Raw genomic sequence first — 15,100 nt, 5'->3', positions numbered from 1 at the left:
ACCTGTTTTCCATTTTCCCAATCCTCCATCAATGCCAAAGCCAACAGCCTAGTGTACATTTTAGTTGATAACACGACATCAACTTGTAGTTGAACACGACATGCTGTCTACTGTTTTGATAACCACCATCCATAAGCATAGACCATATAATACTCCGAAATTTCTACTTATACATGCGTGCATGATTTGATGGTGTGTGAAGACTGTTGATGGTCCGACTTTGAGCCATTAATAAATCATGTACACTAGAGTAGAAGTTTCGATAACCCTCACCTCGCTCCATTACCATAAGTATGATGAAGGCATTTGCAGCAATAATATGTACAATTGATCTGGGAAACAAAGGGCGCCTCCGGTTTCAAACCCGGTTCCGCGCCATTATAAAATTCGGGTTTTTGGACTATTTGAGACCCAATTCGGACCTCCGCCACCCGCAACAGTCCAAACAAGTACGCCACCGCCACCTGTCACTCGTTAGCCCCAATGAGCTTAAGTCCTCTTCGACCGCATCACTAGTTCACAACTCTTTTGTCTCTCTCTTTGGCAATCGGAAAACTCGTCGGAAAAGTCGAAAATGCCCGGCGTCACTGGTCCTTCAGATTACTCGCGGGAGCCGCCTCGACATCCGAGCCTCAAAATCAATGCCAAGGTCAGTCTTCTCTCATATCCTTCTTATTCTTCTTCTTCAGTTCAGTCTCTTTGATTCTTATCTCTGAAAAAATCGTTCCTGAAATTCAATCTTTGAATCACAGGAGCCTTTCAACGCCGAGCCACCGCGCTCAGCTCTCGGCGCCGCTTACGTCACTCCGGTGGAGTTCTTCTACAAGAGAAACCACGGTCCTATTCCAGTAGTCGATGACATCCACAGGTCTCTAAATCCCTAAACCTAATCAATCAACAGCTTTCAAAATCTTCCATATGCAGTGTTACTAACTTGTTCTGCAAATTTTAGCTACTCTGTTTCCATAACCGGATTGATCGAAAATCCGAAGCAGCTGTTTTTGAATGATATCAAGTGAGTTGTGTGCAATAGTTGATGTGATTTTTGTTAATCAATATGTTCTTAGTGTAAAGGAATTGAGTTCTTGTGTGATCACAGGGCGCTTCCAAAGTATAATGTCACTGCTACATTGCAGGTATCTTACTGTTATGCATTTGGTTTTGAAGAAATTTATTGTGTTATTCGACTGCGGTGGGATTTGATTGGTGTGGATTAATCAGTGTGCAGGTAATAGGAGGACAGCTATGAGCCAAACTCGGACTGTCAAGGGAGTAGGGTGGGATGTTTCTGCTATAGGAAATGGTTTGTTGCTCTTTCATTGTTTCATCGACGAATTTTTACTGTTCTCTTTTTCTCACAAACTTAGCATCAAGCATTTATGTAACGGTGGTCTTTGATTTCCCAACTAGATTATATCTGCATGAATATCTGTTATCTATCATTTGTCTTGTCAGAGAACTTTTCGCTAGTATAGGTGTTAACTGTTATAAATTGTCTTCAAGCTCATTACAGCTGTATGGGGTGGTGCGAAATTGGCTGATGTGCTTGAACTTGTGGGAATACCAAAGTTGACAGGCGCAACTAAATCTGGTGGAAAACATGTCGAGTTTGTGAGCGTTGATAGGTGTAAGGTACAAGCTTGGATACTTAATATCTGAAGTCATTTCTTTGGTTTTTAGATGTTTTTTGGTAGATAAAGAGATTTTACGTTAGCAAAAAGAAATCATTTTTTCATTCTAATTCATTCTAATAGTTAGAGCAATGATTACATCTTATAGGAGGAGAATGGAGGCCCCTACAAGGCATCAATTCCATTGATTCAGGCCACAAACCCAGAAGCAGATGTTTTACTTGCTTATGAGATGAATGGAGAGGTAAGTTGAATCCTACAGTTATGCCATTTGTTCAGCATTGCTTATCAATCACATGTTTCTGGTTTATTGCATAAGGATTTGGTTATGTACCTGTTGCATTTTGGTCGGCCTTGTAATTTTTTACTTTGTCTCCTTTTAATTTCTGCCTGGTAGATCCTCTAGTGATCAATTTTTTGGCACATGGCATCAGTATATCAGTCTCACATTGGGTTTTGTTTTATATTCTCTTATGAAGACCCTAAACAGGGATCATGGGTATCCATTGCGTGGAGTTGTACCTGGTGTTATAGGTGCCCGTTCTGTTAAATGGCTTGATTCTATTAATGTCATTGCAGAGGAATGTCAGGTTGGAAATGGATTCTTCGGTTTATTATTCATAGTAATCTTTTTTTCTATCATATCACAGATATTTGTATGATTCAAACTTACCTGACAACCTTGCAGGGCTTCTTTATGCAAAAGGACTACAAAATGTTTCCACCTTCAGTAAACTGGGATAACATTAATTGGTCCACCAGGAGGCCACAAATGGATTTTCCTGTTCAGGTATGGAAAGCCGATCTCACCTTTTGCGGAATTGCCATGAATTTTCTCAATTACAGTCTGTTTTATTTGGCTGACATAAGATATTGCTGATTGACAGTGTGTAATTTGTTCTTTAGAGGATGTGAATGCAATAAAGCCTGGAAAGGTTAGTTCTGTTTGCAAACTGCAATATTTTTCATCTCTTTATGCAATTGAATATGTCTATTGTTTACTTTACATTATGGCATGTACAAAGACCTGAATTGCTGCTGTTTTAGCTTCATATTCCAATTCAATAAGTCTCTTTCAGCATGCATGGTAAAGGTCAAAGCTCTCAAGTGTCTTTACCTTCTCATAGCATAGGTATTTGATTACTTATATTGCTAAACAGCTTTTGAACTGCCTGCAAAACTGTGAAGGTTCAAAATACTCAGTTTTCCCCTTCATTCTTTTATCCTGCAACCATGGTAATTGGTTGTTTTTTTCATAGTCCTTATGCATTGCACACTTCCCTTCAGCCTGCAAAACTGTGAAGGTTCAAAATACTCAGTTTTCCCCTTCATTCTTTTATCCTGCAACCTTGGTAATTGGTTGTTTTTTTCGTAGTCCTTATGCATTGCACACTTCCCTTCTTGATCATGTTCAACACTATTGATTTGCTGCCACAGTACCTGATATGGTGGGGAACTGGGTTTGCAATGGTCTTGTTGGTTTTAATCCTTTCTGAATATGGGTTGTACAGGTAAAAGTCAGTGGTTATGCAGCATCAGGAGGTGGTCGTGGCATCGAGAGAGTTGATGTGTCTGTTGATGGTGGCAATACCTGGGTAGAAGCATCTAGACATCAGAAAACTGGCATCCCATATATTGCAGAGGCCGCATGCAGTGATAAATGGGCATGGGTACTTTTTGAGGCCATGGTTGATGTCCAACAGAGCACTCAAATTGTTGCAAAAGCAGTATGTTTCGTTGATTCTGATAACATATTATTTACAATGATACAATTTCCTAGAATTAGGAAGTTTACATGCACCAATTCATATCTAATCCTCGACATCAAATTTGTGAATAGGATGCTTACCATCTAAAATAGCCCATATCAGAAGTTACAGTTGTAGCTTACAAAGTTCATAATGTTTGGACTCAACTTTATATATACACCTGGACTATCAACTAACCCATTTCTGTAAAACCCTTATCATTTGAAGGGTTTGGCCAGTTTGACCAGTGGTTGGACTCTTGGCTCAGAAGACCTTTCACCCAGAAGGCCCTTGTTTTCAACTAACTTTACCTAAAGTTTGTGGTGAAGATTTTTGTAATTTTGAATTTATCATTGGCTACCGGGGGATCTAATGACACAACCTGTATGACCCATAACCCAGTCAATATGAATGCTGGTTTAAAGAATTAGTACAACCATAGGAGCAGTGTTTAGAAGCATTCTCCTATGTTATTTAACTATTTTACCCCTCCTATCGTGTATCATGCACCATTATCTGTTTGATCTACGAGATGCTTGATTATTTAATTTTCCTTCCTGGATAAGCTTATGTGCTTGTGCTTGACTTCCGAATGATATATTATTGACAAACCAAAAGCTGACTTTCTTGGATGGCCATTTATTATATATGCCTGAATGTAATTCATATGAATATGAAGGTACATTTTTTACATCCGTGAAGCTATACAATAGATATTAATCACATGTTTCAAAATTCTGACACATGCTTGTGCATTGGTCTGCAAAACTACTGGTTTTTCTGGTTGAGTTGCCAAAAAACTGTGCATGACCTTTTGGTAGACTTCTAGCACTAGAAGATTCAAGTTCTGACCACGTGTTTGAACTTGTGAAACTTCTTATCCTTGTTACCTGCTTCATCGACATGTTATGACTCAATACTGTATATCCTGTGATCATATCTGCTGTATTCTATACCCATTCAATGACAGATTTTTCTTTTTACCTGCATTCATAATGTGTATAAAATTTTAGTCATTTACACTGAATAGTATATGCTCAAGTCTCATGGTCCTCGACATCTTTGATGTGCAGGTGGATTCAGCAGCAAATGTACAACCTGAAAAAGTGGAGGACATTTGGAACTTGAGAGGGATACTGAACACTTCATGGCATAGAGTACAAGTTCGAGTTGGCCACTCAAATTTGTAGATCAAAACAACACGAGAAAGACTAAAGAAAAATAATGCGTTAAATACCTGAAAGTTGTAATCTGATGGCTGCTGCTGCTGCTTTCTCTTTGGAATACATTGACTAGCGCCCTTATATTTTCCATGTGCGAGTAATAAAATGTTTATTAGTGTGCTAAGGATGTTAAGACTTTTAAGAGGGTTGTTGAAGAGTATTTGCCTCGAATATTTAGTTGGTGATTATGTTTAAGTTGCTATTATACCTTGTGACTTTAAAAATAGCTTTCCGCCTTTCCCATTGCACAAAATCAGCCCCGAAATCCTGTTTGAGAAATAGGTTGTTTTTTTATTATTGAGAAATACAATTACAAAGAAAACCCTTTAATTCAACTTGTGACCTTGTAAAACACCGTGTCGTGTCGTATAAGTTTGTTTCATGTATTAATCGTGAAACACAATAACAAACTGTTAAGTTAATGTTTGGAGGATGTAAAAACTAAAACCGAATAATTTGATTTCGTGTTAACCGTTTAAAGTTTAAACCTATTAAGACCTGTTGAGAAAATAACTAAATTTTACTTACAACATCTTATAATTTTACTAAATATATATATATATATATATATTTTTTTTAAAGTTGATAGTTGAAGTTGTTGTCATGAAGATTGAGAAAAGGGATCCAATGAATTAAAGAGATGCATCGGGATTTCTAATGTATGTTAGATAGAGAAACTCAAAATTTACAAGAATACTCTTATGCTAATGATTCTTATGGTATTAACTGATTAACACTATACCGAACCATTAAAATTTGTGTTCTTATCGTGGTAACTTTATATGAAACCAAATCAATAAACCTCAAACCAAAACCTTCTAATTTCATTTGTGTTCATGTCATGTATCATATCGTGTGCAACTGTATCAGGTCTTAAGCTAGATTATCAAAATGGAAGGCATCTGCAGCAGAGAGAGGAAGTGAGTTTCTCCATACTTAAGCCGATCGAAGAGCTGTGGCATATCCTCAATAGCATCCGCTAAAAAATTTACTTCTCTTTTGATATACTTTAAAGTAACTGAATTCAGCTTCCTTGCTAAGGACAATGTCTTGGACAGTGAATTTGATCCTCCAAGGGGGATTAATGGATCCCATGATGGCATGATACTATCTAGCAACACTTTCGTACGTAGTCCAACTCTTAGGGCTAGAGCTTTAGTACGTAGTGAGAACATCAGAGCTTCCCAAGTTTTTAGAGGCAGCTAAAATGGGGTCTCCATTTTCATTCCTGAAGATAATTAAAGCCACCAGCACTATAACAATTCATTTTAACTGATCCATCAAAATTAAGCTTAATATAATTCTTTTTAGAGGGATGCCATTTAATCACTTCTTTAATGGATTTTTTTCCTAATAGAAGTAGGATTATAATTTTTGTAGTAGAAAACAAAGCATGCAGGAACATAATTGGCAAAGGATCTCTGAAAACGTTTTCGAAAAGTAGGATTATTTCGCGCGGTCATCTAGATACTGAGATACTGTAACAAGTACAAAGAGCAATACTAAAGAAGTCTGTTGTGTTTTGAGTCTTTTTCAGTCACTCCTAAAGGTTTTCTTTGTTGTTTTTTTCTTGAAATAAAAAAGACCAAGTGTTGCGAAAGGTTTCAACTTGAAGTCTTGGAAGGTCTTATTATAAGTTTATAACCTTTCTTTCGGGGTAAAGAGAGATAAGTAGGGATAGACTCGAGTGTGTGAACAAAGCAAGGAGTCAATTTAACTATTGAGCAGTTATGATCACCAAGGAAGAAAGCATTTTCTCCATCAATAATAAATTTCGCATATGATATATATGAGAAAATATTACATCAGCAAAGTTTGGATGAACCACTCTCATTCCTCCATCGCTCTCTTCCAGTACTTTCGAGCACCTAAGCCTGTCCTGTCCTGTCTGCATTCTTCTTCTTCTTCTTTCTAATCCTTTTGTTTTTCTCTCTGGCTTTACCTGTCTGCCATAACCCTACTAATATAAGTTAACCTTACCTGATTGATTAGCACATGTTCTGACTCCTCCTGTGGGCGAGTGTGATTTGAAACCACCACTAAACAACAGTAGGGTTCTTGACTTCTTGTTACTATCTGCAATTCCGCAACCATAAGTAGGGCTGGCATTTTCAGCCGAGTCAAACCGGCCAGCCGTGTTCGAGCCGAGCCAAAGAAGTCGGTAGCTGACGTTTTCGGTAGCCGAACTATTGGTACGGTATTACCGAATCGAGATACAGATGACGGTACGGTATTGGTACTGATTTTTTAAAAAATACGATATACCGTACCGAACCGTATATAATATATATTATTTATTTATTTATATATTTTTTATATCTATTGATCTGAACCGTTGATTATTAATAGTTTTATTGCATATTAAATTATAACCGTTGGATTAAACTAAAACTTACCAAACCCTAAGGGTGGATTCAGAAAGATCATTCAGTCCCTCACAGCCTCACTATCGAGTCTCTCTCAGACTCAAACCCTCTCCACCTCTCGTTGACTCGATCTCTCCTTCGAAGCCCAAACTATCCAAGAATCAAACACAGAAACTATCCACCTCTCGTCTACGGCCGGTGAGTCTTCCCTTTTGGTTAATTTTTGTTTTAATTTTAGTTAGTGAATCATCTGCTCTTGGATTCATTCAATTCATGTTCTAAGTTGAGTGATTTCTAATGTTTTTGTTGTTTTGCATCTTGCTTGCTGATGTTGAATCTCAAGTGGATTCGATCTCTGTTGCCACTAATCTCAACTGAAATCGAATCGGTCTCTTTCAAGTGGATCGATCTCTGTTGCTGTGAGTTCTGAACCCATTACTTTATTTTTTTTGTTTGAATTGATCTCTGCAGGGTCTCTCAATTATGTGATGTTCTAGGTTTTCACGTTTTGGTGATTAACTAATTCTGGGCTTTGTTTTTTGTTTGGGTCTTTGCTTTTGGATATCATGTAGACCTGTAAATGGACCGGATCGACCTAAATCCAAACCCGTTTACTTAAAAAAAAATTCGATCCAAACCCGCTCCGTTAACCCGGCGGATCATTGATAGCTCGATCCAAATCTGTATCCGCCGGATTAACGAATACCCGATCCGCTAATCCGACCCGTTTATAATTTCAAATATTTTAAAATTTTAAATAGTAATATTAAATTTATATCATGATATCTCATAAGATATTAATAAAATATTAAAACAACATAAAAAGTATCACCAAAAGTAGAATTACATTATCAAAATTCTTAATGCTTCTTGGAATCTTGGGTGATGGACTGTCCCTTAGATTTCTGCAAAAAATTTGTATTAGAAATTCTTTATATTTTATATTATATATATATTTTTAAAAATAATATATTAATAAAAAAATAATATTTTATTATTACAAAAACGGGCCGGATCATTAACGGATCGGATCGATCTAAATCCGTATTTTAGAGATTTGGAAAGCTAAAAGCTCATAATTATTATAGAGGTGAGGTTCAGTCTGTGACTTTGTAACTTTGTTTGATAATTGATTGTTTTTGTCATTATAGAGATTGAATGTTGATATACTGATATAGAGCTCTTATTTTTGTTTGAATGTTTGATTAGGTTGCATTTTTTTGGTCCAGTTTTAATGTAATGTTTGATTAGGTTGTAATGTAATGATTATGTGGTATAGTTATGTGGTCTAGTTTTAATTTGTAATGTTTCGTACTATTAATCAGGCATTTTCAAACTTAACAGTTCATGCTTCCATCATCATTGATCGAAGGTTAGTCAAACTAAGGATACTTCCTTAGTTTTGGTTCTTTTTATCTTTGCATCTTGTTGATGTGAATTGACTGAATTGAGGGAATTCTGACATTCTGTAATCAGAAATCAGTCAATGACAAGTCTTTTGTGTTATTTTTTGTTCCAATATGTTTTTTATTATTATTATTTTTTTATGTGTCTCTTACTCAATTTATTTTCCAATCTCAAGCATTGAAGGCTTCAAGCTCGAGCAGAATAGGAGCATTGGAGCAAACGTTTGGAGCAAGAGGTCAGTTTATGTACCAAACTATGGAACTGTTTTTGACATTTTTGTTGAATTAGACCAATTAGTGAACAAATTTGTGAAGCTTTGATGCTATGTGAACTTGTGATGTGTGAACTGTTGTTGGGTTTTGTTAATTTATGGTTTTTGTTTTCTTTCTTTTTCTGTAGCTATGGGTACACAAAGTGGAAATCTGAGTCAAACAAGTAGCTCAAGCCCTTCTATTAGTTCTGCCATGCATATAGAGTCTACTGCAGCTTTAGGGCAGTCCCCTTTAGGACCACCCACTCAAACACTCCCACCTTCTGCTTTAGGTTCAGGTTCTGGTGTTGAATCTGAACCTGGCAGTGACAACATACAACCCCCTGCTGTAATTGGGCAGAAAAGAAAAGAACCTGCTAACAAAAGTCCTCTTTGGGCACATTTTACTAGATGCAAACTCCCGAACTCAGACCAAATAGATACATGTTGGTGCACTTGTAACTATTGTAATGAGAAAGTCTTGTGTGATACTAAAAAAAATGGGACAAGCTCAATGTGGTCACATACTAGGAAATGTGGCACTCATCCATTAAACGGAGAATCTGATCCCAAGCAGGCTAAGTTGAATAAGGATAATGTGAGTGGAGCTCCAACATACCATAAGTATAACCGGAAGAGGTGTGATGATAGGTGCATAGATATGATTATCAAGGATGAACTTCCTTTTAGGCATGTAGAGAAAGAAGGATTTCAAGCTTTCTGTAAAGAATTGGAGCCATCTTGTCCAGGAATGAACAGAAAGCAGGTTGCTAAGGGTGTCTTAGATAGGTTTAATTTTGAAAAGGCTGTATTGTTGAGTCAATTAAGGGCAAATGAGACAAGGATCTCAATTACCACCGACACTTGGACATCGATCCAGAATATAAATTACTTGGTGTTAACTGCCCATTTTATGGACAGTGACTGGAAATTGCACAAAAGGATCATAAACTTTTGTACAATTACTAGTCATAAGGGAGAGGAGATTGGAAGGGTAGTAGAGCAGTGTTTGAGGCAGTGGGAGATCACTAAAGTGTTTACCATCACGGTAGACAATGCTAGCGCTAATGATGTAGCTGTGGCATACATGATGAGAAGGTTGAGGGGTTACAAGACTTTGATGTTTGGGGGACAGTTTTTACATTTAAGATGTGCATGCCACATCATAAATTTAATAGTTAAGGATGGTTTGAAGGAGTTAGAAGCTGGGATTGCTGCTATATGGAACTGTGCTAAGTATGTTAGGAGTTCATCGCAAAGACTTGACAAGTTCAGGGAGTTTGCTGTTTTGGAACAATGCAGGGCAAATGCCAATGTTCCATTAGATGTAATCACAAGATGGAATAGCACATATCTCATGCTTGAAGCTGCACTCAAGTATGAGACTGTGTTTGGAAGAATGGCTGAAGAAGATTGTCAGTTTAAAGCATATTTCGATGAAACTGACAAAAATGGCAGTAGGGCTGGACCCCCATCTAATGAGGACTGGAGGAATGCACAAGCCTTTTGCTTATTCTTGAAGAAGTTTTATGAAGCTACGGTTCGGCTTAGTGCTTGGAAAAAAATCACAGCAAATATATTATTTGTTGAAATGATAACTTTGCAAACTGAGATTGACAAGGCCATGAATGCAGAAGATGAAGTTTTAAAGAGGGTTGCCACTTCAATGAAGACCAAGTTCAACAAATATTGGGGAAGCTTCGAATCGGTGAACAAGATAGTCATGATAGCTAATGTTCTTGACCCAAGATACAAGCTACAGTGGGCAAAAGTAGCTATGGAAAAGGTCCATGCAAGCTATGAAACGATTAACTCAATACAAGGGGACTTGAAGAAAATATTGCTGAACATGTATGATGAATATAAGGGCAGCGAAGGCAGCAACCAAACTGAACAAAGCATTGCAGAAGATTTTGGATTGGATGGGGATGACTTGGAGAACCTTGATGAAGTGAGCAGGCAAATAGCAAGGGAGAGGATGGCTGAGCAATCCCAATGCATAAGAAATGAAGTTGATCAATATTTATCGGATAGGTATGTGAGCCTCTTCGCAAAGAATTTTGAAATTCACAAGTGGTGGAAGGCCAATGAGCAAACCTATCCAGTCCTATCAAAGCTAGCAAAGGATATTTTTGCTATTCCATGCTCAACAGTGGCTTCGGAGAATGCATTCAGTTTAGGATCAAGAGTGGTGGATCCTTTTAGAGCTTCATTGACACCAAAAATGGTGGAAGCCCTTGTTTGCACTTCGGATTGGTTAAAATCTGATCCCCCAAACTTCTATAAAGATCCCACTGAAGATGATCTTGAGATGTACCACACTTTGGAGGAACTTGAGAGGGGTAAGCCACTGAAAATGTGGATTTTCTTATTCATAACTGAGCAAGCATAATATTGTTATTAACCTCTTTTTTGTTCTTTTGCAGATAATGCTTTTAATCAGGGAATTGATGCATCATCAATTAACAGTACCACTTCTGTTGAAACTGATGTCTAGCACTCTAGCAGCCTACAGGTGCTTGTAAGGTATGCAGTTGTCTAATTCCATCTCTAACTAGCTTGTTTTAATTATTGTATGTTTGTGAAGTTAAAATAGTTGTTTGACACTTTGACTTGCTTCAAACCTAATCGAGATTATAACTTATAAGTGATGCAGTCTTCTCTTAAGTGTTATTAGATTTTTGGTTCATTGCTGAGCACCAAATTTCATGTGTTTGGCAACATTGCAGTTTGGCAGATTGCAGATTGCAGAATTTTGGTTCAACTGCTACTGTCTATTTGATGTTTTGTTTAATTCCCTTGTTTCTTCACATGAACTTTCAAGTTAGTTATTCAGATTATTGTACATTTTTATGAACTTTTTCAGTGAAGTGATTTTATGAACTATGAATTGGAATTTCTGAATTTGTATAAAGTATGAAGTATGAACAATTAAGTGATGAAATGATGCAATGAAGTTGATGTATCATGAATGAGAGTTATATACTTATTTTTCTGATTTTTTCATTTACTTATTGGTCTGGGCTTTTTAAAATTACAGGTGAAATGATTGAAATTTGGCCCAATCAGTCAAGTCGGTTGGAGGCCCAACCAACCGATACCAACCAAGTCTCTCGGTATACCGATAAGTTGGTATACCGACTTAGGTGGCCGGTATTGGTTCTCCATTTTATGTACCAAACTAGGTCGGTACGGTACATGGTTTTGGGCCTGCGGCTCTGGTACCGAACCGAGCCCAGCCCTAACCATAAGAGAAACAATGCCTGAGATATCTTTGGCTCTTATAGCTAGATTCCCTCTTTCTTCACCAAAATGTGAACCGTAAGCCATTTTGGCTCACTTCCAAAAACAGAAAGATATTAACCATTGGTGCTTAGTCTTTGTGGGAATATTTCCCAGGGCCACGACCTTGACTTCGGTGGATTCTCGTAGAGAGAGGGGGGCGAGAAGGGTTCTCATATTTTCATCTTTATTGTTGATTAATTGTACTTTCTATATAAAAATATAATATAATACCATAATGACACTCCTAAATGCTTAATTTTAAGCTTTTTACTTTCCGGTTTTAATGTTTAATACATTTCTTTTTCAATTTCTATTAATATAGAGGAAATCACAATCAATATTCTCCAATAAATTAATTTAATAAGATAATTTATAAAGTTATAAGTCAACTATTTAAAGATTTTAAATGGAACAATTATGTTATCAAATTATTTTTTTTCGTTGTAATAATCATTTATGTTTTGACCCTCCTAAATGAAATTTCTAACTATAAAATTAATCCATTCATTCATCTCTCAAAAAAATACACATGATTAGACATAAAGTCATAAACTAAGTCTCAATTATTCACATTTCATCCGGGACCAAACAGAGAATATAATATCAACCACTCATGGACTCAACAGTGTATTTGTGGATGTGGGTCGGTGGAATATTCCGGTGAAGGTGATTCCATCACGTTTTGTTTAAAAGGCGGGAAGAGCCCATAAGGTGTTGTCGGCTACAGAAGAAGCAAAGATTCCTATTTTGTGGAGGAGATCGTCATCCATATCAACTATGCGGAGCAGATTGTCATCCATAGACACCTGTTTGAATAAAAAAATAAGGAGAGTGAAATTTGCACGCCCATAATTGCAAATTGCACCTCCTTTCATTTTTTTAATAATATTTCATCTCACATTTTTTACACTTCCTAAAATGCCCTCAAGGTCAGATTTTCCTTCTTTTTTTCTTTTTTCTTTTTGGGTCCTCTCTCTCTCTCTCTCACTCCCTTTCTCTACGATCTAGTCATAACTCATGCCCTAGAGTGGCCGTCGCTCACCGTCGAGTGGCTGCCGAACCGGGAAGTGCCGCCGGGGAAGGACTACTCGGTGCAGAAGATGATATTGGGGATGCACACCTCGGAAAAGGAGCCCAATTATCTTATGCTCGCGCAGGTACAGCTGCCGTTGGAGGACACGGAGAACGATGCTCATAATTACGATGATGATCGTGCGGAGGCTGGAGGTTTCGGCTGCGCTAATGGCAAGGTGGATTTTTTTTTTTTGCGATTTGAAGTCGTTTAATTTTGGCGAAAGGCTAGAGATTTGAGATTTTAAGGGTTTTGGTGTGCTGGGTTAGGTTGAGAAAGATTTTGAATTTTTGAGGAGGAAGCATTGGAATCTCAATCAAGTTGTGAAATTTGAACAGTTTGAAAGAAATTCGACCGGTGTCGTCCCTGCCGACGCTCTGGTCTGCGTTTTTCCGATCTCTGAAGCTCCGGCTTGAAGCTTCTGATGCTTGACGTCAGCAGGTCTGGTTCTGCAAGATCGATCGTCTTCAAGGTACTTCGAATCCGATTTATGCCAAAATCAGGCCTGGGTTGAATTTCCGATCTCTGCCGGAAGATTCACAGAGGATTGTAAAATGGGGTCTGGGTCTTGGATACGTCGAATTCGCCTAAATCGACGCTGTCCACGCCACCCTCGGATCCCTAGGCTACAAGAAGCTTTCTGTTCACATCTCCGAGGCCGCCGATGGGTCTCTGTTCTTTAACCTCGCAGCTAGAAAGAGGAACCCAACTTGAGCTCGTACATGGAGAACAAAGAGAGAAGATTGTCGTGGTTTTGGGGGGGGGGGGGGGAGAGAAGTCCCAAAAAGGCAAAAAAAAAAAAAAAAAAAGGAAAATATGACTTTGAGGGTATTTTAGGAAGTGTAAAAAATGTGAGATAAAATATTATTAAAAAAATGAAATGGTGTGCAATTTGCAATTATGGGGGTGCAAATTTCAGCCCCCCTAAACAAATAGCTGTTGAATTGGAATTCACTCGGGTGTTCAAAGCTCAGAACAAGTTGGGAGGATGGCTCCAACCAAGGCGACGTGTTTGTCTCTGTCAGAAAATAAGAAATACACGTTTAAATCTTAGTTTTTGGCTAGAGACACATGTCTAATTGGGGAGATAAGAGGTGGATATATCACATCCAGCTAGCTAGGCAAGAACTAAGAAGCCGACATATTCATCTCTTTCATTTTCTGGTCCACACGCTCTCCATTATTATTGTCTGCATATATTCACAGCTCTAATCTTGGCTGGATAAAGGTGTTACAACAATACAACTTAACCCCATCGTGAAGTTGTTCATAACTTGATGCGAAAGCCCCAGCCGTTGGATTTCCTCCGTCTCATTATTACAGATAGACACTGTACTTTGGGGATATTATTCTAGCTTCGACTGCAAGGTCTTCGAAATTTCCAGGATCGAATTTGCAATGCACAAAATGTGCACCATATTTTGGGGTGATTGTTGATTTGATATGTTTGTACAGTATTAGGGAAGTATTCAACGCTCTGTGCTCGGTTATTAGAGCATCTTTAGTAAACTCTCTATTTTGACGATCCTTTAGCTATTTTGGAGAGCATGTTTAGTTTTTTATCTGTTTTACCAGCTACACCAGACTCCTAAGTGACTTTCCATTATAACTTTTAGCTATCTCACTCCTAAATATAGAGAGCGAGATGAGACTCTCTATAATTTAAAACATTCTTTTTTAGTTACTTAATGTAATGTATAAATACATTTAAACTATTTGATTTTCATTTAAAAAATAATATAAATTTAAAACTAGGTAAAATAGAAAGCATTGATGCAGACATATTTCTAAAGTGGCTAGCCAAAATGACTTTTTAGCTACTTTGACTAAAATTTGACTCAAAAATGGCTAGCAATGCTAAAGATGCTCTTAGCATTACTTTAGTGTAAATAAAAAAAATTTGTCTAACACCAATGTGATTCGACATAATAGAAAAATTAATTATGATCTTCAAATGTTGATTGTACTAACTATTCGATCTTCACCAAAATGACAAGGATGAATCATTTTAAACTTTTCTAGACACCATTTTGCTCTGCATGACATGGATGCATACATGTTATTGATGATATAACACACAAACTACACCTTCTGTTTGATGATTTTAATTTGAGGGCC

General features: G+C 37.4%; 1 protein-coding gene across 2 annotated transcripts; it reads left to right on the top strand.

Moving 5' to 3' along the window:
• The first annotated feature begins 341 nt into the window (after nt 1–341).
• Nucleotides 342–4,828, top strand: LOC133726748 (sulfite oxidase). 2 transcript variants are annotated; one of them, XM_062154356.1, is made up of 12 exons: nt 342–649; nt 753–868; nt 953–1,015; nt 1,100–1,136; nt 1,222–1,303; nt 1,514–1,632; nt 1,780–1,875; nt 2,111–2,221; nt 2,320–2,421; nt 2,519–2,566; nt 3,143–3,358; nt 4,453–4,828. In XM_062154356.1, the coding sequence occupies exons 1-12, from the start codon at nt 575–577 to the stop codon at nt 4,567–4,569; spliced, it is 1,182 nt and encodes a 393-aa protein (XP_062010340.1). In that variant the 5' UTR covers nt 342–574; the 3' UTR covers nt 4,570–4,828. The 2 variants fall into 2 exon arrangements, with proteins under 2 accessions (XP_062010340.1, XP_062010341.1); XM_062154357.1 differs by lacking the exons at nt 342–649; nt 753–868; nt 953–1,015; nt 1,100–1,136 and having other exon boundaries at nt 1,249–1,303; nt 1,504–1,632.
• Nucleotides 4,829–15,100: the final 10,272 nt, after the last annotated feature.

Source organism: Rosa rugosa, chromosome 1 (assembly GCF_958449725.1).
Source record: "Rosa rugosa chromosome 1, drRosRugo1.1, whole genome shotgun sequence".
NCBI lineage: Eukaryota > Viridiplantae > Streptophyta > Magnoliopsida > Rosales > Rosaceae > Rosa > Rosa rugosa.
Note: the sequence above shows the minus strand (reverse complement) of the source record. Positions and strands in the feature narration are given on the sequence as shown.

Bases quoted from the DNA above. Each gene is read 5' to 3' on its own strand.
- LOC133726748 (XM_062154356.1), top strand. From the start codon at position 575: ATGCCCGGCGTCACTGGTCCTTCAGATTACTCGCGGGAGCCGCCTCGA. The intron at 1,016-1,099 runs GTGAGTTGTGTG...GTGTGATCACAG, and splicing joins CTGTTTTTGAATGATATCAA to GGCGCTTCCAAAGTATAATG. The intron at 1,876-2,110 runs GTAAGTTGAATC...TCTCTTATGAAG, and splicing joins CTTATGAGATGAATGGAGAG to ACCCTAAACAGGGATCATGG.